Genomic DNA, 25,346 nt, shown 5'->3' on the forward strand with positions numbered 1-25,346 from the left:
CTCACATGCTGTGGAATTTCACGTGAGCCAGTTTTAGAAGAAACAATCGCTTCTGTTCCATATTTGCAAGTATCGAAATGTTAAAAGAAATGTTGCTTGAGGGTTGTGAACACGTGAGGGGGCTTTCGCTCTGGCCGAAAGGAACAGCGCTCCGAATGTGTGTGAATTGACGTTTACATTGACCACTTTTCTTATTGTCATATGTGTTTAACGAGACGTCGGTATCTGTACGCTACCTCGGCTATTCTCTTTTCTTTGGGGTGCTTATTATGGCAGAGAGCATACGCATTTGTCAGAAGTAGCCTTTTTCTCCAAGCTTCACTTCAATCGGAGGAGTTCGATGCGAAACTTTACCCCACATTATATGCAAAACAAAATGCATATGAAACATATGTAGAACTTTTCACAATCTTGTGTGGACATGCTTGTGGTTCCTTATAAAAACATTGCATTCGAGAGAATTCCAAAGTACTTAACATTTCTTCCTGCGTTTTCTCACAAGGGCCTTCGCTAAGTTGTTTTTGGTGAAGTTGCTCACGAAATGAGAATTCTAACAGATCTTTCCTTTTCTCTGCACATACAACATTTCGTCGCTCTTTTTGCCCGTAGAGAACGGCCCAAAACATATAAAACGTCACAGAAGAGAGTTCGTCGTTAAAGTGGTATAACTTGAAAAACCTCTTACTCCCGTATTGTCTAGAGAAGAAGGAAAAATACTCATAAATGGGGGGAGCAGCGAGAGAGACTAAAGCAACGTGGGAAGTGGAAATGCAAGCGTACATTTCACAGCGCGCCAAGACAAAGCAATCGGGATTGCGAAAGGAAAATAGCAGAATAGTTTCGGCTCCAAAACTCGGAGCGAGGATGAATCCGAACCCTGCGCCACCGCCAACGCGCGTGCACACAACGCAGGCGTCGGTCTCTGCGAGTCTCTTTTCCTAACTTCCTCCGTGCGGCCCTCCAGTTCTCGTCGCGGCCGCAGTTGTTGTCGGGAAGAAAGCACCAGAAACAGAGAAATCGGCGCAGCCGGCCGGCCCCAAAACGTTCCCGAAGAGGGTTCGAGGGGAAGGTTCGACGGCACACACGCCGCCCGCAATGACGCCGTCGCCGCGTCGCTGTGCCCTTCTCTCCCCAACGGCCGTCCCGTAGATTCCTTGGAAGCGCGGAAAAAAGCCGGCGGGCTCGCTCGCGCGCGCGCGCCCGCGCGCGCTACAGGCGGACCCAACTTCCCTCCGCACCCTTTCCTCCGCTTCCCCATTTCTTTTCTTCGGTCGTCCAACGCGCCTCGCACTGCAGCCGCCAGTTGCCTCCTCCGCGCGCATTCCCTCTTCGCTCTCCCTACGAAAGCCAAGGGAGGGGGAGGGGGGTCGACCCGAACTCGGCGATTGGTCGGCTACGCGCGTGACGTCGTGGGGCGCGCTCTCATAAAAAGCCGCGTGGCCGGCTCAAGTTGGCGAAAGAGGGCCGCGAGCTGCGAAGAACGACGACGGGACAAGAAGTCTAGAGTTTAAAAAGAAACGCCTTTATTTCTGCCCGAGGTCTGCCGCTTCAAGGACCGCGCTCCCGAGCAACTCTTCGAAGCGAAGTCCTCTCCATTTCGCACGGGTGCGGTCATCGCTAGGAACACCTTCAAGCCGCAGAAGAGAGTGAGAGACCCAACTGGTCGGGGCTGCGTGGCTCCGTCCTGCGGAACTTTTTCCTGAGTGCCACCTTGTGTTCTTCTGCTGCGGCTGGTGCCGTCTCGCACACATACCTGACATGAGGTAAGCGACCCCTTATTTTCATCTAACAGGAAACCTTTACTGTAATGTGGCGGACCGCACGCCACCTTCCGCCACAGGATACATTGTTTGGGGACAACTGTTCCTTTAGTACGCAGAATACAGAGAGAAACTGGGTAGCCGGTTCGTTTCTATCTCAGTCTCTCACGGCAACTGATTTACGAAAGAAAAGCAAGAAACCAGAGGCAGGGGGAAGTAATACAACCGGTTCAAGAAGAGGTAACGGCTGGTGACTGGCGTATCTAAAACAATTTGCACTTGATAGAGGCTTACAACAATTGGAAAGATTCGGCCTCTATTCTGCATTCGTGAATTCAAGCATGAGAGGGATATTGAAACTGCTTCTTCAAACCCATATCTGCGTCAAGACACGTACAATTGCACCGTAGCAAATCTCAAGTGTGAGGGAAAGATTTAAGAATGGTTATCAGATTAATATGAATCGTGACGCGCACATGGAATAAAATATTGCCTAGAAGTCTTCAACAAAATCAGAGGCGCTGATTGCAGCGCTGACTACAATCGTCGCATTGCGTGCGCTTGCGGTAATCTTGAGCGTTAAGTGTTTCAGAGTGGAAAATCACCGACGAGATTCAGGACCATAGGATACTAGGCAAATCGTTGGTTCGATCACTGGTAAAAAAAAAACTAGAAAAACTGAAGAGATTTGCGTTATGGTTGAAAAGCTACCGCTCTAAACGATTCGGTCTTCTTCAGAAAAGTGGTGCAGACAGGGCAACGAAATACGCCTGCAATCATATAACTCTCATCTGAAAAATGTTGTGTGAACTTTTATATCTTCCACACATTGATGCCACATGTAACCCAAATATTAAGAATCGCGTTCAACATTTCACAGAAACAACAGAGCACTAAGTGCGCGCTCATCCTGCTGTAAGATGTTTATCAATACCAGAATCAATCAGTTCCTGCGCTACAGAGAAATATGAACCTAAAGCAAGGCTTAGCAATGATAATTTCTTTATGTCATCACAGGAAGAATTTTAGCTTTAGAGGAATGGCTTTATCTGTCGCAGAACAGAAACGGCGTTGTGCCTTCACTTTTTGTCTGTCGCTTCTAGACATCGGAAATCCTAAGCGGAACCCACGTTATGTGAAAGGAAACAGTAGTTCTAGCGCTGGTTCAAAAGGCTAAAAAAATACACAGACTGAAAATCAGGGCGCTCCAATCCATGGTTCCTATTTATCTTAGAACGCCCGTAAGGGCGGATTACGTATTTGGTAATGTTTTCGTTGCAAGCGCATGGATTCGAAGGAACTAGTGACCCGGTTGCAGTTACACCATAGAAAGTTGTCTCTCTCTTTTTTTTTCATAGTCATTCATTGCTTCCTGAAAGAAACAAATAACTTGTATTATGTAGAACACAATATGAATATCTCGTCTCACAACACAAAATACCCGTATTTCGGGTACCAAGAACTTCAACGGCATTTACAACAGAGCGAGAAACAGTACTCAGAGCGAGAAAAGACTCAATGGATTAGTTAATCGACCTAAAAGTGTGTACGTAGCTTGCATTTGAAGCGAAATGCAGTAAGAGTGCACAGTATGGCCCATTGGTAAAAAACAGATTAGAATGCCAGCATCGATTCGAGCTAACATTAAATGAGAAGGCGTCCAAAATAACATTTGCCCAATTGATGTATACTTAATGCGTCAGGTAAGCCACATATTACCTTAAAATAGAAATCTTTTTTGAAATTTTATATACGTATAAACTAAGACACTGGCACTGTATGTGCACGCCAAACAAAATGACCTCATGAAGAGTTGCATTTTAACGCGGTAATTATACATCAGTTTTCATCAGTCATGGAGAATTATGCGAATAACCTGGCTGATTTTGTAGTGTTGAATGCGTCATTAAAAGCAGTTCACATTCTTTTTAAATATAGGTTCGCTCCCAGCATGCGGTTACAGGCTGCAACGATGGTAAACACTGATCTGAAATTAAACCTCAATGTATTTTAAGTTGTTTTGGATAGAAATTGGATTGGCAAGCTCCAGCTATGACTTCCACAGTAGAGATGTCCTACCTATACAATGGAACCAAACAGAAAGCAAGCAGCAATAATTGAATGGTATGAACTATAAGACGCGCATTTTTGCCTTTAATGCGGGGCTGATATTGTGAGGCTACAGAGCCCAAGCGCTACTGTACAATCTCTACAAGTTAATGCGTATTAAGGCAGCATTAGCCCCGTAAGATATTTGTGGTCTCACGTTAACAAGAAGCTGCACGTTTCGCAAATAGAAACCAGTTGTCCTAGGGCCACACTTACTTATGCTCAGAGGCGAAGTTATAAACATCTTTAGTATTATGTAACGGCGCAGACAACTAAGCCGATTGTCTACAAGTCCTCGAGCGCACTACCTGCTACGTTAACCGCAAGGCAGACTCAAACGTTCTTGGGCTTAGTTCGCTAGAAGACTGTGAGCATTCCGAGTGACTGGTTGAGCGCTTTGGGCTTACTTCCTCTGCCTCTAATAACCGAGTTTAGCAACTAAAACAATCCCACAACGCACTCTTTGGGCATCGCTAGTCACACACACTCCAGCCGTCATAAGCCTCTAAATATAGGACGACTATGTATGTGAAAAGGGGGCTTAATTCACACCACTGATACTTATAGGTGTATTTAGTGATCAGTTTTATGTCATTCAGTCTAAAAAATCACCTTCTTGTTTTGTTTTGCTTCTTGTTCTTTTTTTTTTATTGTATAGGCAACTTCTTGATTTGATTCGCCCCTCCTAAGATAGTAGTGCCGCATATACGGCGCCAACTCACTAATAGGCACAATCGTCTTTCTTTCTTTTCGCTCATTTTCTATAAGCTCGTCATTTGTTATTTGTTGGCAGACAGTTACGGCACTATTCTGTCCGGGAGCTGCCCTTAGAGGCGGCAGAGGCGCTAAATACACCAAAGTTGAATGGGAAGAATGACCTTATTGTTGCATTCGTGGTAGCCTTGCGCCGCTTGATAATCGATACTCATTCCAAAGAAACTAGTTCGCAGTCTCTTTGGTAGACAGCTCTTGAAAAGTAAATGTTGCCGCCTTAACTGGCACGACATAGCCAAGACACACCCACGACTTACAAAAGGGCTGACTTGGAATTCCTGGAAGTCGGCTCGTGTGTACGTCCCATTTGTGCCTCAATTTTGTCCTATCTAAGCTTCTGTGAAGTACTCACGCTTCAAGGTCTACCGAAAGCGTGATATACGAAAAAAAAAGAAGAAAATAATTCTGCGTACTTAAGCGCTAATGCTGAATTTGCACCAGGCGCTTCAGCGAAGACTAAGTAATTAATGTAAACAGCAACGTGAATAATGTGACCCGGAAAAGAGCTACCGCTTTCAGTATACTGCGAGGTTTTTAATATGGATGCACTTCCATCATTTCCATAGCTACGTGCTTTTACAGCCCTACGAGATTTTCTTTTGCAGAGTAAAGTGATCATTTGAATTGAATAGTGCATTCTTACGAATTCGACTTCTGTGGGGTGTTTGCTTTCCGCACTACTTGAACAAAGACATTCACGTATGCGCGTATATTAGTGTAGCTGAACTTCGATTACTAAACGCAAGTAGATATGATACGGTTCTTCTGGCTCGTTTTAGTTTTACCTGGTTTAGATTGACGGTTTGTAGACTTCGCATATATATATATATATATATATGAGAGAGAGAGAATAGATTTGTCGGTACTAACGTTCTCAAATAAAGACCCCTTCTCTAACTTTACCGTCTACGACTATTTTATGAAAGAACTACCGGTGGCTCGCTTTTCTAGGAAACGAAGAAAGTATGAATCAGCACATATGCCCGGAAAATTGCGGCGTAATCGTAGTGATTAGTAAGCTTAATGACAGCGCCAACTTCTCCGAAACCTTAAGGCTAATTTCCCCGCTGTCGTTCGTAACGCAAGCCAATTTTGGCTGCATTATGTGAAATCGTAACGCTGTCGATGAAGAAAAAGTACTCATTAAGCTACAATCAAACGGATGAACCCTATTAGGTGTCTATTGAACATACTGCTAGCAGCAAATAGAGACAATCTGCCTTGCTAAAGAAAGAAAAGTTTTGCTGCCACGTGTGCACAGATTCGCAGATGCCCTTTGTCAATTGTACATGGTCAACTTCGCGTGCAACCACACAGACTGGTGCGAGGCCTATAGGGTGAATATTTTAAGTCCCGTTTTGAAAGAAGCTGGTAATTCCCAAGTAAGCGGGCTACATCCACGCAGAAGCGTCGGGCACGCTGAAAAAGAATGCCTCCTGCTTATTACACCTCAGTGAAAACCACTGATACTAACAGTGTATCCCATGGAAATACAGTAGTCAGCAATGAATTGTACAATCTGAGTTATTTTACGTCGCTAAGCTTCACTCATAGTCTGCAGCCTCCGGTCAACGGAAATTTAGTGGTGCCCAATAATCTCCCATCTTATACTTTAAACTTGATAGCAAATGGCTGCAGAGAGGATTCAACGAAGTAAGTGCGGCTTGCTGGTAAAGACTGTATGGTAAAGACTTATATGGCTAACCGCTAAGTCTCTTTTCTTGTGTAAAAATTTCTATTTCCAGGGACACCGCTATTTCGCATAGTGCTGTCTAAGGTTATTAAGGCAGGGCCAGTTAGAGGTCGTAGAAAAGTACAGAATAAATCTGGTACCGGACAGGCGACGCTTTCTCGAACACGTATGTCATGAAACTTCATAAACGAAACTGTATATAACCAGCGAAACGATGGCAGCGGAAACTAAAGTTGTTGCCCTTTATGGTGATTTGCGGTTAATGAGTGCCCCATTCCGAAGCACTGACCTGAAACGAGAGTCGGAAGGCCATTTAGGCATTTCTTTTGTATGACTCGACTGTAGTAAGCAGAAAAATTTCACTTCAAAGTCATCACAATGGATGTGTAGGAATAATATTGCCACTGCAGGGATGTGCCCTTAATTCAAAAAGAACCTCCAAAAAAATTTTCACAGAGCAGTGAGGGCTAGGTTAAACAGGAAAGTCTATGGAAAGACGGAGAAGCGAAGGGAGCGATTCAGTTTCACAAGGACGAAAGCCCCTTTGCCGCACCCAGTGAAAGGGGTCAGTTCATACAGGCCTACGGTCACATCATAGTCTAGAATTCTTATTCATAGGAAGATGGCATTTTTTAACACATAGGGGACGTCGTTGTCTATATGTTGCTATATGTGGCACAAGCCTAGATAGCAGGTGACAGGAACTCCCTTATCACTAATTACTTCGTTTTCTTCTTTTCTCACGTATGTGGTGTTAAACGTTTTTTTGCGATTCAAATACACGCTACCGGTAATCAGAAGTGCTGACTCTATGATTTCGGCTACCGTTAAACCTAATGATCGTGACGGTTCGTACAATGCTATTCATTTGCTGCGGTGTCAGAAACCGTGGCGCAGTTTTTCGTAAACGCCTCCAACATATTAAACCACTTTGATGACGATGCCGTACTTTAGGTAAAAAAAAGACAAAAAAAAAAAAGACGGAGAAACTGCAACAATCTTTGAAGAGTAATAACTCTACATCTACGCTCGTGTTTGGAGCCCTGCAAATTAAGAAGTACCTGTAATATAAAACGAGGGTACTGGACTGCGGTGTCGAACGGCCGTATGTGCTGCTGGATATTGTAAGCCTGAGCCCTTAATCAGGGCTTAGTATCATGGCTTACAACACTTTGCCCACCTAAAGCAGAAAGTTGATGCAAATAAGAAAAAATATACGCTTTGCCCACCTATAGAGCAGAAAGTTGATGCAAATAAAAGAAAATGAACAAAGAAAGTTGCGACACCCGTGGTGGCACGGGGAGTGAGTCAACCGAAGTTGATGCAAGCGTAAGCGCCTGTCAGCCGCAGGGCATTTCCGAAAAAGACTTATGGCCATCTTGTGGTGCGCGATGAGCTCGCTAACGGTCGCGGCCAACAAAGATCTTAGCTCTCTCAGCGTCGCACGTAAGGAACTTGTTTTTCTTCGGCATGTACTGCGCCGAACAAGTTTCAGCGAGTGGGGACTCGATATGCGCAAACTCTTGTATCATCAGAGCAAGCCAGGAAATTCTCCTTTGCCCTCCCACGCGAGCAGAATTGGTAGTTATAAGCTAACCACCGCAGTTACCTTTAAACCGGTCTTTTTTTGTTTAATAAAATGTACGCGTAGGTGACCTTGGCATCATGAATTATGTTCGCTACTCATTCTCTCTTAAGCGAACAGTACATTGCAAAGATAGGCCGGTTTGTACTAACAACGAGATAAACGAGAGAGGATAACAAAGCAAAAGGCAATTAAAGGTCGCAACGTGCTAACGCATAGTTCACGTAAAGTTCAAATCCTTTTCCTGTTTGTTGCATTCTTTCTTCTCTTTTACGAGTTCAGGGGGAGGGGTGACGATGTTGCTAATTACCAGGGGATTTTTATAGATACTCAATAAAGCTTTCTTTATCTCTTTATTTGATTGATGCGTTGCAATGCCGGGCTACGTAATTCGGGCCGAACGTATATTGGGCTCCTCTAAATAAACAATATTTATTTATAAGATTGACGAAAACGCCTGTATGCTTGATAAAGAAGGCCAAATAGGAGAGTTTCACGTACAATAAAAAAGAAAAAAAAATGTGTGTGTGTGTGTGTGCATGTGGAGGGCTGGGGAGGGGGGGGGGGGAAGCGATAGAGTCAATAATGTTGAGAAGCCATTTTAGCAGGAATAAATTGAGTGCACTGCGTCAGTATATCGAGTTGCTTTTCTCTCTCCACCTCTGTGTACACAATGGATACCTTAACGACTCCCACGTCCTGCATGCGCAGCCAGTGTAATTTAGATGAGTTCCCGAAGGTAACAGACAAGGCACGCAGCGGATTTATACTGCGCTGCGAGGACACTGTTCCTCATTCTGTTCCACATTCTGTTCCTCTGGTTCACCCCGACAAACAAGATTTGCCCCTTCGTCGCACCTTGCTAATGGGAACAAACGTTTATACTGCAGGGAAAAACGTTACCGGATGTCGTCGTTAAGGGCAGAACTTTAGTCGCTATTCCAGTCACAGCCACGGGCACACACGCAGAGTAGCACGAACGCTATCGTCCGAACGGTGAAGAAAGAATCTTTTCTCCGTTTTACTACCTGTCCAGTCATGCGTGAGCCGCGAAAGACCCGATCAACACTCAATCATCTTCTTACTCGCCGCCTCCCAGCGATAGGATTCATCTCCCGCTGTGGTTTATTGTCTGTGGTTTAGGGAATCGCGTGTCCTAATTAGGTTGTGGCAGGATATCAATGAGTTCAAGAGAAACGTGTTTGAATGCAAACACCAGCGAACAGATCGGCTGTATTATCCTGTCTCTGGCTTCGGGCAAGGGAACGGGAGACAGAAATTGAGACCGAGACGGATAACAGAAATAAGGAATACCATGATAATGTTTCGTAACCTGCGTACAGCCATTGCAAAAGGTTTTGAAGTCAATGCTCGAGTGAGTGGATTTGTCACCGGGGCGCCCCCCCCCCCCCCCCCCCCCCAGCACCCTCGGAAAACTTCAAAGCCACAATGCTATAGAAATCGAAATTTGTTCTCGCGCTCGTATTTTTAAAAGCACCAAAATGACTACGGAAGCACGCACCGTGACGGCACATTACTTACAAAGAGCGCGAGAAAGCGCGAGATAAAAGCAAAGCAAAGAAAGGAAGGTTAACCAGATGACATCTACGGTTGGCTCCTTTGTGCCTGCCAAGGAAGGGGTAAAGGCAAGAAAAGTTTAACACAGATCATATAACTAAATAGGCCAACAACTGCTGCTATTGTGCGCAAATGTACAAGCGGGAAAATGTTAAAGCAAATATGAACAATTAAGGTTGGTTGTGTCGCTAAAAGTCGTCGAGAGCGCGGTTGCATTTTCGTCATTACTAACCTTCATTAGCCGACAACACCATGTCCTCGTGTTACCCCTGCCCCTTCTTATATGATGTCACTGTTCCTCATTAGATTCTTTTTCTTTTTTTCTTTCTGCCGGGATTTTAACAGCTGGCTGCAGCATAAGACACTTGTATTATATCGAAAAATCACCGAAGCAAAAACATACCCGGCCCTATAGAACAGTGAGGTAAAACAAAGAAATAAAGGGAACCGAAAGTTAACGGTACTTATCTTGCAAAGCCATTTCAAGTCGACGGTAATTTGACCCTTACCAGCTCTCTTTCACTAGGAATAAACACTAGAAATGGTAGTGAAGGTTATGCACTGATGCTTCTGCCTCGAAGCTCAGGGAAGGAAAGACACTGAGCGACAAATTCGCAGTTGGCGGGAAGTAGGTACCATCCTTCTTGCTGTGCTGTGCCGTGTACAGAAGGCTACTCGTCATTAACGCGTATATACCCGGCCCTAGGTCGTTCTACGAGATCACTTCACGAACTTGAGTTCTTGTGTACGAGTATACGCTTCACTGTGTGTTAATCGAGCGCCGTGTTGGCATACTTGTCAAGCGCGACGAACAAATATTCTTCTTCCGGGCGAGTTGTTAAACAGGCGGCACCTCTCCTTGCGCGGTTCAAAGGTCTACGTTGGTAACATCAACCTGGTATTCATTAGAAAGGCGTGGCAGCGCCTCCCAAACGCGAAAGCAAGCTCAGTGCCGCGTCAGTGGCTGAGGAATGCAACTGGTCCAGACCGTCGCACCTTGTATAAGCATTGATTGGTTGACGCCTCTGGTATTGGTGCCTGGCATTCAAGTACGCCCTCAAGTTTCTGGGACGTAATTCGGACAAACACTCTTTTAATTGAACACCCTTTCAATCGAAACCTCTAATAGTGTACAATGGGTTATTCTTACGTTTCGTGTGACATAGCTAGAACACTTTAAGCGAGAGACCTAAATCGAGTATGAGAACACATTAGCTAACACCACAAAAAAAAAAAAACGTTCGTTTTAAGCGATAACTCAGAGTATAGTTCCCGAATTTTCCGTCGATTACTTGCGCAATTTCCTATGCTCTGTGGAGTACTTAAAGTTGGATCTAGACGGGAAATGAACTACTTTGTTTGCTTTCAAAAGGTGGCTTTCAAAACGTTTGCTTTCAAAAGGTGGCGTACCGCTAAGCGGTAAGCGGCGAAGAAATAAATGCATCGTTCTTCCGAATAACTATTACGTTATGCATACGAATGGCGCCTAGCTCCCTGGGATGTCACAGATACACGGCGCAACGCCGTGGGGATACGCGCGGTTCAGTGCCCAAAGCGATTGCATCAGCTTACTATCTATAGCAACTCGCCGGCGCGATGTACAGCGCTGTCAAGCGACAGTCGTTGTATGACAGACCGCATGATCTGTGAGATCATAAGCGGCTAATGAACATCATGAAACGCCGGCGATGTCGTCGTCTTTTGAGAGTCCGTTTCACGCCTCATTTATGTGTTTGTCGCCAGCTGCTGCAGGAAACCTTTCAAATGCATGTATCGCGCAAACATTCGCGACATAACTACTCGAGCTGTAGTCACTCCAACTGCTACCATGTCAGCGTAACATTTACTTATGCGGTTATATTATTATATGCTGTGTCATAACTGCTTTCCCGGTTGCGAAGAGACCACAGAGTGCATTCCCTGCTACTGTCCTTCTATTGACGGACAAAGGCCGCCTCCGCGTGCCACTACATAAACCGACTGGACGACAGATGGCTCACAATTTCCGAGACGACCATCCACAAGTGATCAGTCAAGTGACCACAGAGGGCCACTTGACTACTGCTGCGCTCGCTAAAAACGACTGGACCCACTGTCCGATTGTGAATGATGTGCGAACGGTATCTTGCGTGTGCACACATCACCGCTGATCGCCTTTTTGTTTTGTTTTTTATTGCGCCTATCAACTTCTTCACGCGTAGAACAGCAAACCTCGTTAAATTGCCTGCCTTTTCTCTCTCTCTCTCTCTCTCTCTCTCTGTCCCACGTTCGTGCGAATGGTTATGCTACATCTGCTGACTCATCTGGCGATGCCTGTGGTGCAGACTAACCTCTCCTGCTCGAGCTGCTACCATTTTTTCAGTGCTGCAAATATCGAGTAAGGTGAACTTCGCCCACCTCTTCAATTACTTGCCGATTCACTTGCAAGCGGCGGCTTCTACAACTGTTTCGTCATGTATAGCTTCTCGCCGCACGCTGTCGTGCAGATTAAAATATGAGCAACGGCTAGTTTATGCGAACCCCTGTGCACTGCGGCATTTGAAACGAGCACGCAGACTAAGCTGGCAAATATCCTATACGTTAACGGATGATGCGTTTACAGCCCGTACTCAGGAGCACTGCGTGTAGACTGCAGGCTTCACGCGTTATTGCACCAGTTTGCGTGGCGTCTACAAAACCTAATTTCACTAACGTTATATTTCATCGTTAGAGCAAGTTACCATATGCCGGTCGGTGTACGGTAACAGAGCTACAAATGACGCTTGCATTTCACTATTGTAAAGGCACAATTGTGGAGAGATAAATAGTAAAAAAAGGAGCTAACAGAAAAAGATAGTGTGCATAGCCCACGCGGTTCCGAAATATTGCTCTGCAACAGAGTAATGAAACGTAAAGAAAAACAGAAACGCCTCATTGCCGTAAAACTAATTAAACTGCCTGAGGTACTCATGCTTTTGAACTTAAAATCGCAAATTTCGAAAGTTATAAAAATACCTAGGGATGGCGCAATGTTCGGCAGCACACTGTACAGGCGCGGTTTGGCAGAACAAGGAGGATCGAGGCTAATCACGCGATGGTGTAGCTGGCACCGTATCACTGTGCCAACAACCCATTTTCCCATGACGTCAATAAGGTAACTGCGAAGCGCAGGTCGAATGCACATGTTGGAATCTATGAGAAGCGAAGCATTCGCGAAGGTGGTATCGAAATGCGATGCATCCAAATGCCATGCACACAATTCCCTTTACTCTCATTTCACGAAGCGTGTATTCTGGTGTGGTGTCTATGTTTGTGCACCACACAGGTCACAACTTTAGTGTCTTGCAATATTTACGAGTGCACCATCCACAACCTATACCTAAATGTCAACACCAATTCACGCTGACGCATACCGTTGGACGTCGACACAAGGATGGCACGGGGTATATGTATATATATATATATATATATATATATATATATATATATATATATATATATATATATATATATATATATATATATATATATATATATATATACATATATACATACGGCTTCTACATCCCTTCTGCTACAGCGGTCCTTAAGGAAACGCCCAAAGATTGACCCACACTCATTGGCCCAAATTAGGGGTACCCGACACAAATACGAACTTAATAATAAATAAGAAAATAATAAGAAAATAAAAGAAGCCACTGAACATCATGTGCTATTCAATGCAGGATTCAGTGCTATCTGGAGATGCCTTTGAACCGATGGCATATAAGCGTAGACTGCATGCCGTGATTTATGTGATTACTGGGGGGAAAAAAGGCGCACTCAGTGGCACTACCTTTTAGGTCAAGAGAGAGAGAGTAAGGAGAGAAGTGGCGGGGAGGTCAACCAACATTCCGTGCTATGTAAACCGGGTCATCCGTTGGCAGATACCCTCGCAGGAATGGGGTAGCCTTAGTGTAAGCAAATTAATGAAATCAAAGCAGCTATTGAATATCATGCGCTATTCCCTCAACAAGACTGCGTGTATTACAGATGCCCATGAGACGACAAGGTCCCTATCCCCAAGCGAAAAAAAGAAAAACGTGTTATCATCATCTAAGGTCGTAAACATGTACTTCAAAAACAATAATGAAGGTTAACGGTATTTCACTTCGCTGGCCCCAGTCCAGATAGTGCAAGTCTCAGAAATTTTTTTTTTCCAGCACTGTAAAAAGGTCTATGCACTTGTGGCAGGGCCTTTATATTTTGCTTGCGCCTTCTATCATCTCTTATTCCAGTAACCACTTTCCCCAGCACTAGGGTGGCCAGCCGGTAATTACATGGACTACCATCCCTTTCTCTTCTTTATCCCTCCTTCTCCTCTTGTAAACACTGCGAAGCCTTCATCGAGGTTTAGTACCCGTCACGACACCACTCGGAGAAAGTGAGGTGGCATAACTTTCATGACAAGTGCATAACATGAAATACTGGCGAGTGGCAAGCCCTTGGCGCGTACGTATCCCGACTAATAATGAGGAACGTCCCTTCAATTTGAGCGCCCCGTTACAATTAAGTGCGCTTTTTTAAATCCAGGTTCCGCGATACAGTGTCTTCATTTCAGCCGGTACATAACGCGCTTGAGTCAAGTAGGCTGACAGTTTACGTAACAAAAACCCAAGCAATATGAAAAGCGGTACAAGCGAGATGGGAGCATTTCATTCCCAGCCGCTTCAATATCGGAACGATTACAGTTTACAGCGAAAGAACAAACAAGGCGCGACCCCCCTCACCTAGTCTTTGAAAGCGAGAGCCCTAGGTTACGTTCTCAAATTACGGCCAGGCACCGAACGTTTTCACGTCGAATATTTTTTATTAAAGATATCAATAACAGATCGCGCGAGCGCTGACATTTTCAAAGATACGTCAGTGTCAAAGCGAGATTCGATGCAATGAGGCGGCCGTGCTATATAGATGTCATAAATGAACGTCACGCGCACGCACGTATAAAAGAGACGCGCACAGCTTGAAGCTTACAAAAAGCTACAACTCCCATCATTTTTACTTTTTGGTATTGGAAGTGCTTGACCCTTGACAGAACATATTTCGCAAGTGGGCGCGGAAAAAAAAAAAGTAAGTATGCTGTCGTTTAAATCTGTCTCATAAACGTTAATCACGCAGAACAAATTCTATTTTGTTACTTCTACGTTTTCAAGGTCCATTTGAAGGCAATTTTGAAGGACAAATGTGCATAGCAGTATTTAGATGGGTCCCTCGAATCGAAGCGAATGAGAACCAACGATAGAAAATCTCGACGGCACAATGATGACGACATGGCTGTCGTCTTTGACTCGCATTTAAGCGCGTTCTTAACCGTGCCTTAACTTACCTAGCCGTAATAACACTTGATAGGTCTTTTTAAAAATGAATTTCTCTCATTTTTATTTCAACCACTCTCTTCTTTCAGGCGCAGTGTTTGTTTTTGTTTAATATACCAAAAGTACCTGTCCATGGCAGCGGAAGTTTTCCAATTTTGCCTATTGCCGTCATTTCGAACACACATACATTTAGCAGCAAAGAGAGGGAGGCCCTGATGTCACAACAATTTATTTATTTTTTTCAGTGCAATGCAATTTCTTTTTCAGGCGGTGCCATGTCCAAGGCGTCAATAGCTTCTCCAAGATAGTGTAGCCGAAAAATATAAAATAAGGTGACAGGATGACACCGATACCGCCGTAAAAATAAAAAGTTGCGCGTATTTTGGCAAAGTGCGCATAGAGAAAAATAGGCGCGATTGCAAAAAGATCACCCCTTCTTGAATGGGTCTATTAATTTGCCTAAACACCCTATTCTACGGGCGTAAAGGTGCAAGTGAGAGACCCGAGAAGGGGTTAAGCCAAAAGACACGAAAAGAGCGGTTAAGACACGAAAAAGGTCATTAACGGGAGGATCGCCATCCATTCTTTCTTTGCACTGTCGAGATTGTGAATCCACGACAGAACGGTATGAATTCGCTGTTTTATAGAGGCAAAAGAACGAAGAAACGTCTTATATTCGATGCTTGACATATCAGTAGTAGTGAAAGCGCATGTATTAGGCTATGCGAAAAAGAGAGAGAGAGAAATAGAAGAGAGGGAAGGCAGGAAGGTTAACCAGACGCGCGTCCAGTTTGCTACCCTGCACTGGGGGAGGGGGGTATGGGGATGAAGAGAGAGAGAAGAGAGAGAGAACATAGTTTCGCCCAAAGTCGAACGTTCGCACCGACTCTACACACGGTTCCCAAGACCTGCCGACTTGAGGTATTTCAAGAGTGCTTTCGTGGCTTTCTGTGCCATCGACGCGTACGGCCAGGGTCCAAGGACCTTCGTTATGGAAAATGAGCAGCCGTGACCATTATAAGGTGACTACGTCTCTTTCTTTAATTTTCATTTCAATGAAAAAGAAAGACCGCCGCCGATCAACTTGTATAAAGTTGAAATGAAATGCCTAAACAGTTCTCTCTCGCATAGGCCGGCACGTGTGGCTATTTGACAGGTGGCGCCACCATACGTGAGCACGAGCAAATTTCGGAGCGCGGGCTTTTACGTTATTACCAATAACCACTGGCGACCATCTGTGAAATAATTACATCGGCGAAGCAAGTAATCGTGAATGGCAAAATGGTGAGCTTGACGACGTAGCGTGCGGGTTGTCGGTTGTGTTGACGAATTAGAGAGAAACTATATAAAGGAGACAATCCAGTGGTCCTTGTGCTGCACGGAAGCGATGGTTCCAATGTCAATGGACGAAATGGTAGACTGAGACGCTGAGAAGCAGAAAATGTTGTCGGGGAAGAGAGAGCGTCACAGGGCGCCGGCGTCAGAATGCAGGCGTCCATTTCGGTACAGGATTCGGATGTCATAGCCTTTTAGCCTAAGTGCCCAGCAAACAAGGCGGCCTGAAGGATCTTTCAATGATGAGAGCCAAAAGAGTGCATGATTGTCTCTGACGACATCGAATGGACGTGCATACAAATAAGAACGAAACTTAGCGATGCCCAGATGATGGCTAAACATTCTTTCTCGGTCACACTGTGAGTCTCGGCTTTCGTCAGTGTTCGACTTGTGGCCGTTGCGATCAGTCGCGCGGCAATTTGCGTGTATTCGCGGGCGTTTTTCAGGTTTGGAAAACTACTTTTATGTAGCACCTATTGAGCAGCAGAAAGCTGTGCTGGGAGATTTTCATGTTGCTCTACAATTTTCTCATTGACACTTTTAATCTACCTATACTAGCTGAGAAGTTTATTAATTATGCAAAAGCTAATCTGAATATCTCCAAGCGACGGCAAACATTACCTTGCTTCTGTCCAGCTATGTGGCGTTTGCACATTTTAAATCTTGGTGCATGATAGTTGGGATACCCTGTATATAGGCTGTGTAAGCACTTTCAGGAAACGTGCTTTCTTGTTGAAAAGTTTTTCATATCCCCTGATTTTGTCATCCGTTATTCACTGAATAATTTATTGTTCGAGAAGAAGCCGGTGACACTGCTAGTCGCTAACATCTCCAGTTTCAGCCAAATAATTTGCGCACTCAGCCCAAGAAAAGAGTGTTTGCGTAAATTGTACTTCGACTTTTCTACGATTGCTGCTTTGGCCGGCACAATGAAGAGAGAGTAAGAGAGAGAGAGAGAGAGAGAGAGGGAGCGAGAGAGATGAAGAGGAAATGCAGGGAGGTTAACCAGATATTAGTCTCCGGTTTGCTACCCGACACTGGGGATGGGAGATACGGTTTAGAAAGAGGACAGAGAGGAAAGGATTTAAAAAAAGAAAAACAAAGTTCACACACAGACACACACACGAAGGGCGCTCCAACTAGAAACGTTCAGAAGAAGGTCGTTCTTTCGGTCTATTGGCCTTTGTGAACGGCACAATAAAGAGGTGCTGATTTCTATGGTCCTGTGACTACGGAAGGCACAGAAACGCGCCCAATATCAGCAGCTTCTGCGTCAAAGGCAAATTATCGTGACCTCGTGGCGGCTGCCTAAAATACGAGTTACCAAGTAAATGGCGGGCCTCTTTAAGCAGGGAAAGAGGTTGAGCCTCCTATACCAGAAAACTACGCGCATTGTTCGTGGTGGACGCTAAGTTCGCAAGTATGTCACAGTACGTGCGTCGTTGCACGCTGTGCGCACTTTACACTTTTTATGTACATTTACCTGGTACACGCTTCGGCGCGTATTACACTTAAGTTCTCTCTCTCTCTTTCACTCCCCATTCCCCTCCCCACGTGTAGGGTAGCAAACTGGACTCAGTCTGGTTAACCTCCCTGCCTTTCCTTCTTCCCTTCTCTCGCTCTCTCTCTCATTATTAATCACGTAAACATAGATAAACACCCCGCATAACGGAAGAGAATGGGGAAGCAGGCTATCAGTTGTCTTCTGGACACTGCGGGAGACTACGCCCATCTACTTCTAGGGAAGAGAGAAAAAAAAGAAAGGAAGGACTAAAGGACAACACATCCAAAGAAGTCAAATGAGCTCACGACAATTCTTGAAAGAGAAAATTGCGAATCAATGTGTTCTGCTACTATTAACGTATCGAGCTGAAGCTGGAGTGCGATGGTAACAGAAAACCGAAAGAAGAGCTGAAGACCGCGCAATTCAATACAATGCAATGCAATGAACATAATAGGAGCAACGTTAAAGAGCAGAAGGATGGCACGGTGTCGATATTTATGCATGCAACAACGCAAGAAAATGGCAGGTAAAAAAGACGGTTTCAAGGCTGAAGATCAAAGACAAACCAGCTAGGCCATATCAGAACGTTGTTACGGCAGATTTTGTTTACGATGGGCACTCGGCAACCGTTACCAGCAACAGCTGACCCTGCTATATACCTGTGCAGTCTGGATTTCTGCCACTTTGGTGTGTTGCCTCTCTTTCACCTTAATTTATTATCGTGACAACTTTTCCGCGTTAATGACTTTTATGCGCTTTAATTTGAACTGATCTACTTCAACATGAGCAGAGACTACCCGTTCTTGTCAACAGTCATACGATGACTCTGATTTACGCATAATTTGCGTAGGTTTGCAACCTTATATCATGCTCTTTGTTTATTTTCAGAATTTATGTAGCTTTTCTTTCCCTCTAATGCGAGTTGAAAAGTTTCCATTTTTTTGTTATTATTATTTGTACTGTTTTCTACTATGCGTTTCTTTTCCTACCTACAATTTTGGCTAACAGGTTCTTCAGTAGCCAAACAAGCAAACAAACCAAAACAAGACAACCTGCGAATTCCACGCATTGTAGGAATCGGTTTAAGCGAAGCGTTCATTGGTCTTTGCGAATTGCGAATGACGCTGCTCCAGCTTGGCGATGATTTACGAGTACAGACCACAACGACCCAGCTGGGAACATTTTCACCGGGAACCGTCTCGATCAACATAAACCTTTCCACTCGACTATGCACATACCACTCACGACGGCTAAGTAACGGCAACGATGGAATGACCAAAACAGCGCGAAGATGACTTTGACGCGATGCAACGGCGACGATAGAACGGCGACGACGGCACTACGACAATGACGTGACAACACTGAAAACACTGCACCAGAAGCGAACAAACGCGCGCCTCTGATATTCTTGTTGATGTTAAAAGAAAGGAATGCCGTTTGCGCAACAAGAAGGGTACCGAGTGAAAGGAGATGTAGACAAGGGTTGAAGAGTGTTAGATTTTAGGTGCGATGAGATTGGAAGATCTACAGGCATATGATGGAGTCGGCTGACGCAAGGTAAGAGTGACAGCAGGACAAGGGAGGCGAAAAGAGAGGGAAGCTAGCCGGTGTGAAGAGTTGCTGTCTACGCTGTGCTGGAAAAAAATGGGGAGGGGGAATTGGAGATTATAGAACGAGAGGCAAAATAAAAGAAATGTGCACATCCAACGCACGTGTTGGAATATATACTGAAGCAGGTAAATAAATGCTCTAAAACTAACGGCAATGCGTCCCATTTTACTTTATTTCGTGCTATTCAACGTGTAACTGCATTAACTGTTTGTGTTTATCCACCGCAAAGGTAAACAGTTTATTGTCGTGCAATTTTTATGTCGATTAACTATGTCGCTCACAAGCTATGCGGAAACTCAAGCACCAAGTTATGCGGATGCACAGAGGGAAACATATCAGCAGCGATGACATGAGGATGAAGGCTTTGTATGATGCTTGTGTTTGTGCCAGCCTGAAGTACACCTCAGAATTCCAGGACTTCAGAAAAAAGCTAGATATACCACCGTCTGCACTAAAACAATTGAGCCGAGAGACAGGGTCTCTCTGCTGCCCCCGGCGCGGCCTAGACACAGGCCATCAATTTGCAGGATATTTAATAACTTTGTCATACACACATACTCCTGTTGTACGAGAGGTGCAGTAGCCACGTACGCACCTATACTGACGGATCGACTACATCGACCAGTCCTGGCGGTGTTTTCCTTATACCGACGAGAGGAATAACACTGTGATTCAAGACGTCACATGTCACAACGTCCACGGCTGCAGAAATCACGGCTCTGCGCAGTGCGCTTCAGTTTATTGACACAGAGAGTCCTGGTACATGGTCCATGTTTTCCGACTGGAGACCGGCTTTACACAGCATGCAATCAATTTCTCCGACTTGGAGCTCACGAACAGCTAACGTATAAAATTGTCAAACTTTACCACGACGTCAAACAGGAAGGCCATGAAATTATTTTCCAGTGGCTACCTGGCCATTGCTGAATCAGTGTAAATGATGAAGCAGACAAAGTTTCCCGAGATGCACATCAAAAACAACACAGCGTACCCATTCCTCTTTCCAGGACAGACTCTGCAGAGCAGCTTCGTCATCTGGCACGCAAGCTGGCCTTAAAGGAGGGGAACACTCCAAATATAAGGCGCACTAAGTTGCACGGACTGAACCCTTCACTCCAACTCCGACCTTCACCCGGGCTACACCGAAGTGACACATCGCTTCTATACCGGTTGTGGTTGGGAGTGGCTTTCACGAAGGCGTACACTACATTGATTGGAATGACAGACAGTGCTGCGTGCGACGTCTACGGCTGTTAAGAGAACATCGAAGATTTATTGTGCCACTGTCGTGGATTTCAGTGGGAAAGACAAACATTATCTATCGCATTGCGACGACTGGACGATCGGCCGTTGTCCGTGCAGGTGCTACTTGAAGACCGTCCCCATCGCTCGTCGGCCCAAAAAGCTGTAAAGGCACTTTCGACTTTCTTGAGGGCGATTGGCCTATCTGAACGCCTTTGACTTGCTCAAGCCCTCCGCGTACATGCGCGAGCTCACCTCCCCTACCTCTCTCTTTCTATCTTTCTTTTCCCTCTTTCCCGTCCCCCAGAGCAGGGTAGGCAACCAGACGCATTTTTGGTTAATATCCCTGCCTTCTCTCTTTATTTCCTCTTTTTCCTTCTCCTTGTCGAGGGGACAATGGTGATGGCAGGTGTGTGCACAGTTAGGTACACGACACGCATCAAGCAACGTTTAGGGGGTCTGTACGTGCTGTTGTACGTGCTGTTGTGGCAGGTGTGTGCACAGTTAGGTATACGACACGCATCAAGCAACGTTTAGAGGGTCTGTACGTGCTGTTGGACTAGCTGCTTTGTCCTGACTCGCAACCGACGCCAGAGAACCCGAAGGACAAGCGGGGCCTTGTAATCGTCTCAGTGTCTCTCCGATTGTACTTCGTGCTCTCTGGCGCTTTTAGTAAGCTATAGCAGAGCAACGCGACTAACACTTTCGCTGTTGAGCTCGGTCGGGACAAGTGTGCTAGGATTCTCCCCTCGGATAAAGGACGATCGTCCAGTTTATCAAGCACAGCTTAGACTTCTTTTTAGGCACCCTGTTTCAAGGGCGGTCACAGAAGAGATGCCTGATAATGCGCAGAAATCACTGCGAAGGCCCTCATCCTGCAGTGGGCATCAACAGTAAGCATGATGATTTTGCATTTAACAAAGCACTTTCGTATTAATCATGATCGAGCGGTGCACGAGGCATATAACTATGATTTATTAGGAAAAAAATAACAATAAAAGAAGTTGTTTAGCATAAACAGATATGCGAGTCTGTCTCCAAGAAATGTTGACCTCTGGCAGTCGGCTAAATATGGTCTCCCCTTTTCGATATAGAAATAAATAATATCTTGTTCATCTGAACGAATAGAAAGGTACCTGTAAGCGGCGTTATAGTGGTCGCTGCAATAAAACATAAGAAAGCACATTTGAAAGCAAAGTGCCCCAAGATCAAAGAACTGCGGAAACATCAAAGACTAAAGACCGAGGATCTCGTGTCCATGCTTGAAATTGGAGCACAGGATCATGCGACGAGGCTCAGCGGCAGATACTATCGATCACCAATCTCATATCTGCTTTCACATGCACCTCGCCTGCATATAACCGTAGCGCAAGCAATCGCCGTTAATAGCGTCAAGGGAAAAGAGCCAACGGCGCAGATTTCAAACGCACGTTATAAGACCGCGCGCTGACGGGCGCTCACTTCAAAGAGGCGTATTTGATCTTTTCGTCGAGTAAAACTCAAACCTACATAGTCATTTTCCTTGGGAGAAGAGCACGAAAGGTTTGAAAGCAGTCACAATGACTATAGAAACGGGCAACCGATTAAATTGAAAGAAGCAGCAGCCTTTCTTCGTGACCTTGGCTGGGCAATGCATTTGCTTTGATGCGTATTCTGTGGTGGAAACAAGATGATCATGTGTTTGTGCATTTTCACCATGAAATCACCTCTCCGTCGTAGTAGTTCCCACAATGAAGCCCTCGCCCCTAGCCAATAGGTGTAAAGACATTGCCGGCGCTGGCTCCCCTGTCTTTCATCGACTTATCAGTGGAGAGGTCCATAGAACCTTAATTTATATCTACCTTTACGTCGATGCAGTGATAGTGACTCCTGCGTCGCCAATCGGCTTCTGGCCACTAGAGCTTTAGTGCAAAAAGCTTTTCAGAGGTGAAGGGTGGACACCATTATGGAAGACTAATTATCCGTCTTCGTAATCAAAGGCTCAAACCCCGACACTGTTCATGCTTAACAGCGACTCCGCATGAATAGTGACCTATTTGCCGCGGCAAATCCGCCCCGGCCGTGTGGTTATGATGGGATGGTACTGACAACTAGATCGCAAGTGTGACTGTCGTCACCGGAAGTCACACCCCCACGGAATCAGAATACAGGGACCGCCCAGGGACTAAACTTTCAGTGCACCTTGAATGCCTCATGGTGTCAGAATTAAATTTCCAGCAGGTTAGAAATGTCGTAACGACGCGGTGCGGTACGCCACATTGTCGAGTGTGATGCCCCAACTTAACCCTCAGCTACTCCTAATGAGTGAGCAATACTGTGTGTTCCAACTGCGCCAAGAAACATTAAAGCAGTGAAACTGGCACTTGGAAAGGCATAAAACAGAAAACGAAAACTTACGCGAAAATATTTTTTCCACTGAAAGTGCTTCAGGGCGTAGGGATTCGTAATTTTTGTTTAGGCTTATTCGTATCGAGGCGTTACACGTGACGAGAGGACTGACCCGTAGTGCACTGTCGTAACGCCATCACGAATATCCCTTGGCGGAACGCTACTAGCTTCGAAGATCAGCTCGAAACTACCTTTAGCCATAGAAGAAGCCAAGCGAGACAAGCAAGCAAATGAAACGTTGGAGTGGCTGTCTACGTGTTCGGAAGAAACAATGCTTTAAGTATAAAACAAGTGAGCAAACAAACAAACAGGCACGCAAATAAACAAACAAATCACCAACGTAGTAGCGCTAATGCGGCGGGCAATATCATCCAGAAAAATTCGACTGCGATAGTGTACGCCCTTGGGTTAGCGATCTGGTGTTGTTACACCTAAATCTTAGAGTATCAACGAAGAAAGCAGACCGACGCGCCCTGGCAAGCGCAGCCATTGAGAAGTAGGCAATCGGAGAAGTGGTGCGCGGATGAAGTTGGAGACGACGCTGCGGCGCCTCGAAAGCCGACGTGACGCGACTTGTTGAGGAGCAGGCGCGGTCGCATATTCGCACTCGACGGGCGCGACGGAAAAAAATGCAAAAACAAGTAAAAAAAAAAACACTAATCGCGTCACGTTCGGTTTGTCTTAAAAGCGGCGTCAAGTGTCCGCACTCTGCAGAACCTTCTATTGCCTCGGGTGCTATCTTCGCAGGGTTGCGGTTGAAATACGCGGGCTTGAACTTCTCATGCATAAGCGCGCGCCCCGACTCGCACACGTGCCAGCTGCGGAGAAACTGCAAGAGCCTGCTGAAATGGAGCCGCCTGTTTGCACTGCTTTTACCATTCTGCTCTCGATCACGACATATTGCACGACAGAGGACACTTTGCTTAAGGGAAAGACGTCTTGAAAAGGGCCCCACCAGTGGTTGGCCAACAAACCGAGTTGCACACTGCTGAAGTCTCTCCATAAATTTGGCTAGTCACATGTAAGATTACGGGAATATATATATATATATATATATATATATATATATATATATATATATATATATATATATATATATATATATATATAAAGTGGTTGGGATGCGCGTGTACACTGACGAGCCACGTATGTGCACGTGTAGAACCTATAGCTCTATAGAAGGTGCTTAACCTTTTCTGAGATGCTTCAGCAGAGTAAGAAAGCGCGGTAAGGTGCTACATAAAGGCTATAGCGTCGTATACAAAAAGGAAATGTCATTGTATTAGAGTTCAACATATGCGGGAACTATGCTCTTGTATTGACAGAAAAACGTTGTTACGCTAGAATCGTAAGGGTAAACCGACGGCCAGCCAATTGTTGTGCGTATAAGAGAAAGCTGCCGCCCAACAGCAAACAACACTTAGTAACGAGTAATGGTTTTGTCGATCTGGCACCTTATTTTCTTTGACCGCTTACTCCCGGTCATAGTGGTCAGCCCGTTTATACACACGCTCAGCATTTTGGCCCGTACTCTCGAAAATGTTCTTACGCTAGAACTGTTTATTAACTGAAATTATCGCAGGTGGCTGGCCAGTTGTACAAAGAAAGAAAGAAAGCACGAACGAACGAAAACAATTGCGGATTTCGCGGCTATTGGAAATATTATAAGACAGCAATTTTAATGTGAATATCTACGGAGGGTTTTTAGTTCTTTTTAGCCATATTATTTACGCATGCGCTTTTCTTTCTCTTAATAGTCATCATTCCCGTTTCTCTCCACCCCCACCTCCCTCTGTTGTTGAAAAACAATTAACTTATGGAGTTTTACGTGCCATAACTACGATATGATTATGAGTGACGTCGTAGCGGGGGACTCTGGAAATTTGAACCACCTGGGGTTCTTTGCCGTACAGCTAAATGTAAGTACACAGGTGTCTTCGCATTTCGCCCTCATCGAAATGCGGCCGCCGTGGCCGTGATTCGATCCCGCGACCTCGTTCTCAGCAGCCCAACCCCATAGCCACTAAGCAGCCATGGTGGCCTCCTCTGTTCTTTCGTTCTCCTTTTCCATTTACCGAACACGGACTAGCTGGTTTGAACAATATGGTGCTTTGAGGCAATAGCCTTTGCTGATAAGAATCACTGCATGATAAGTAAAAAGCAGGGAGGTTAACCAGGTTGAGCCCGGTAGGCTACTCTGCCCTGGGGAAGGTGATTGAAAGAGGGGAAGGAAGAAAGAATTTCGCAGTTTGCACTGTTACACACACAAGCGTTCATCGCTTAGTCAGTCACAGGGGGTCACACTGGCTGGTGCATTTCAAGAAACACACCAGAGTCTTTGTCGTCTTGCACATGGCATACGCACGAGGCCACGGGCCCAAAATCTTCTTCTCTATGAAAGGCCGGTCGTCTAAATGCCCCCAAAGTTGTTTGA

At 45.2% G+C, this 25,346-nt stretch overlaps 1 protein-coding gene across 1 annotated transcript in view; it reads left to right on the forward strand.

Annotated features, from left to right (window-relative positions):
- Positions 1 to 1,442: 1,442 nt before the first annotated feature.
- Positions 1,443 to 25,346, forward strand: part of LOC126536487 (uncharacterized) — a 167,406-nt gene continuing 143,502 nt past the window's right edge. Inside the window, exon 1 of the mRNA XM_050183476.3 lies at positions 1,443 to 1,763. Coding sequence (XP_050039433.1) covers positions 1,759 to 1,763 — 5 coding nt within the window. The 5' untranslated portion in view covers positions 1,443 to 1,758. The remainder of the gene's footprint in view (positions 1,764 to 25,346) is intronic.

The sequence above is a fragment of the Dermacentor andersoni genome, chromosome 4, assembly GCF_023375885.2.
Source record: "Dermacentor andersoni chromosome 4, qqDerAnde1_hic_scaffold, whole genome shotgun sequence".
Taxonomy (NCBI): domain Eukaryota; kingdom Metazoa; phylum Arthropoda; class Arachnida; order Ixodida; family Ixodidae; genus Dermacentor; species Dermacentor andersoni.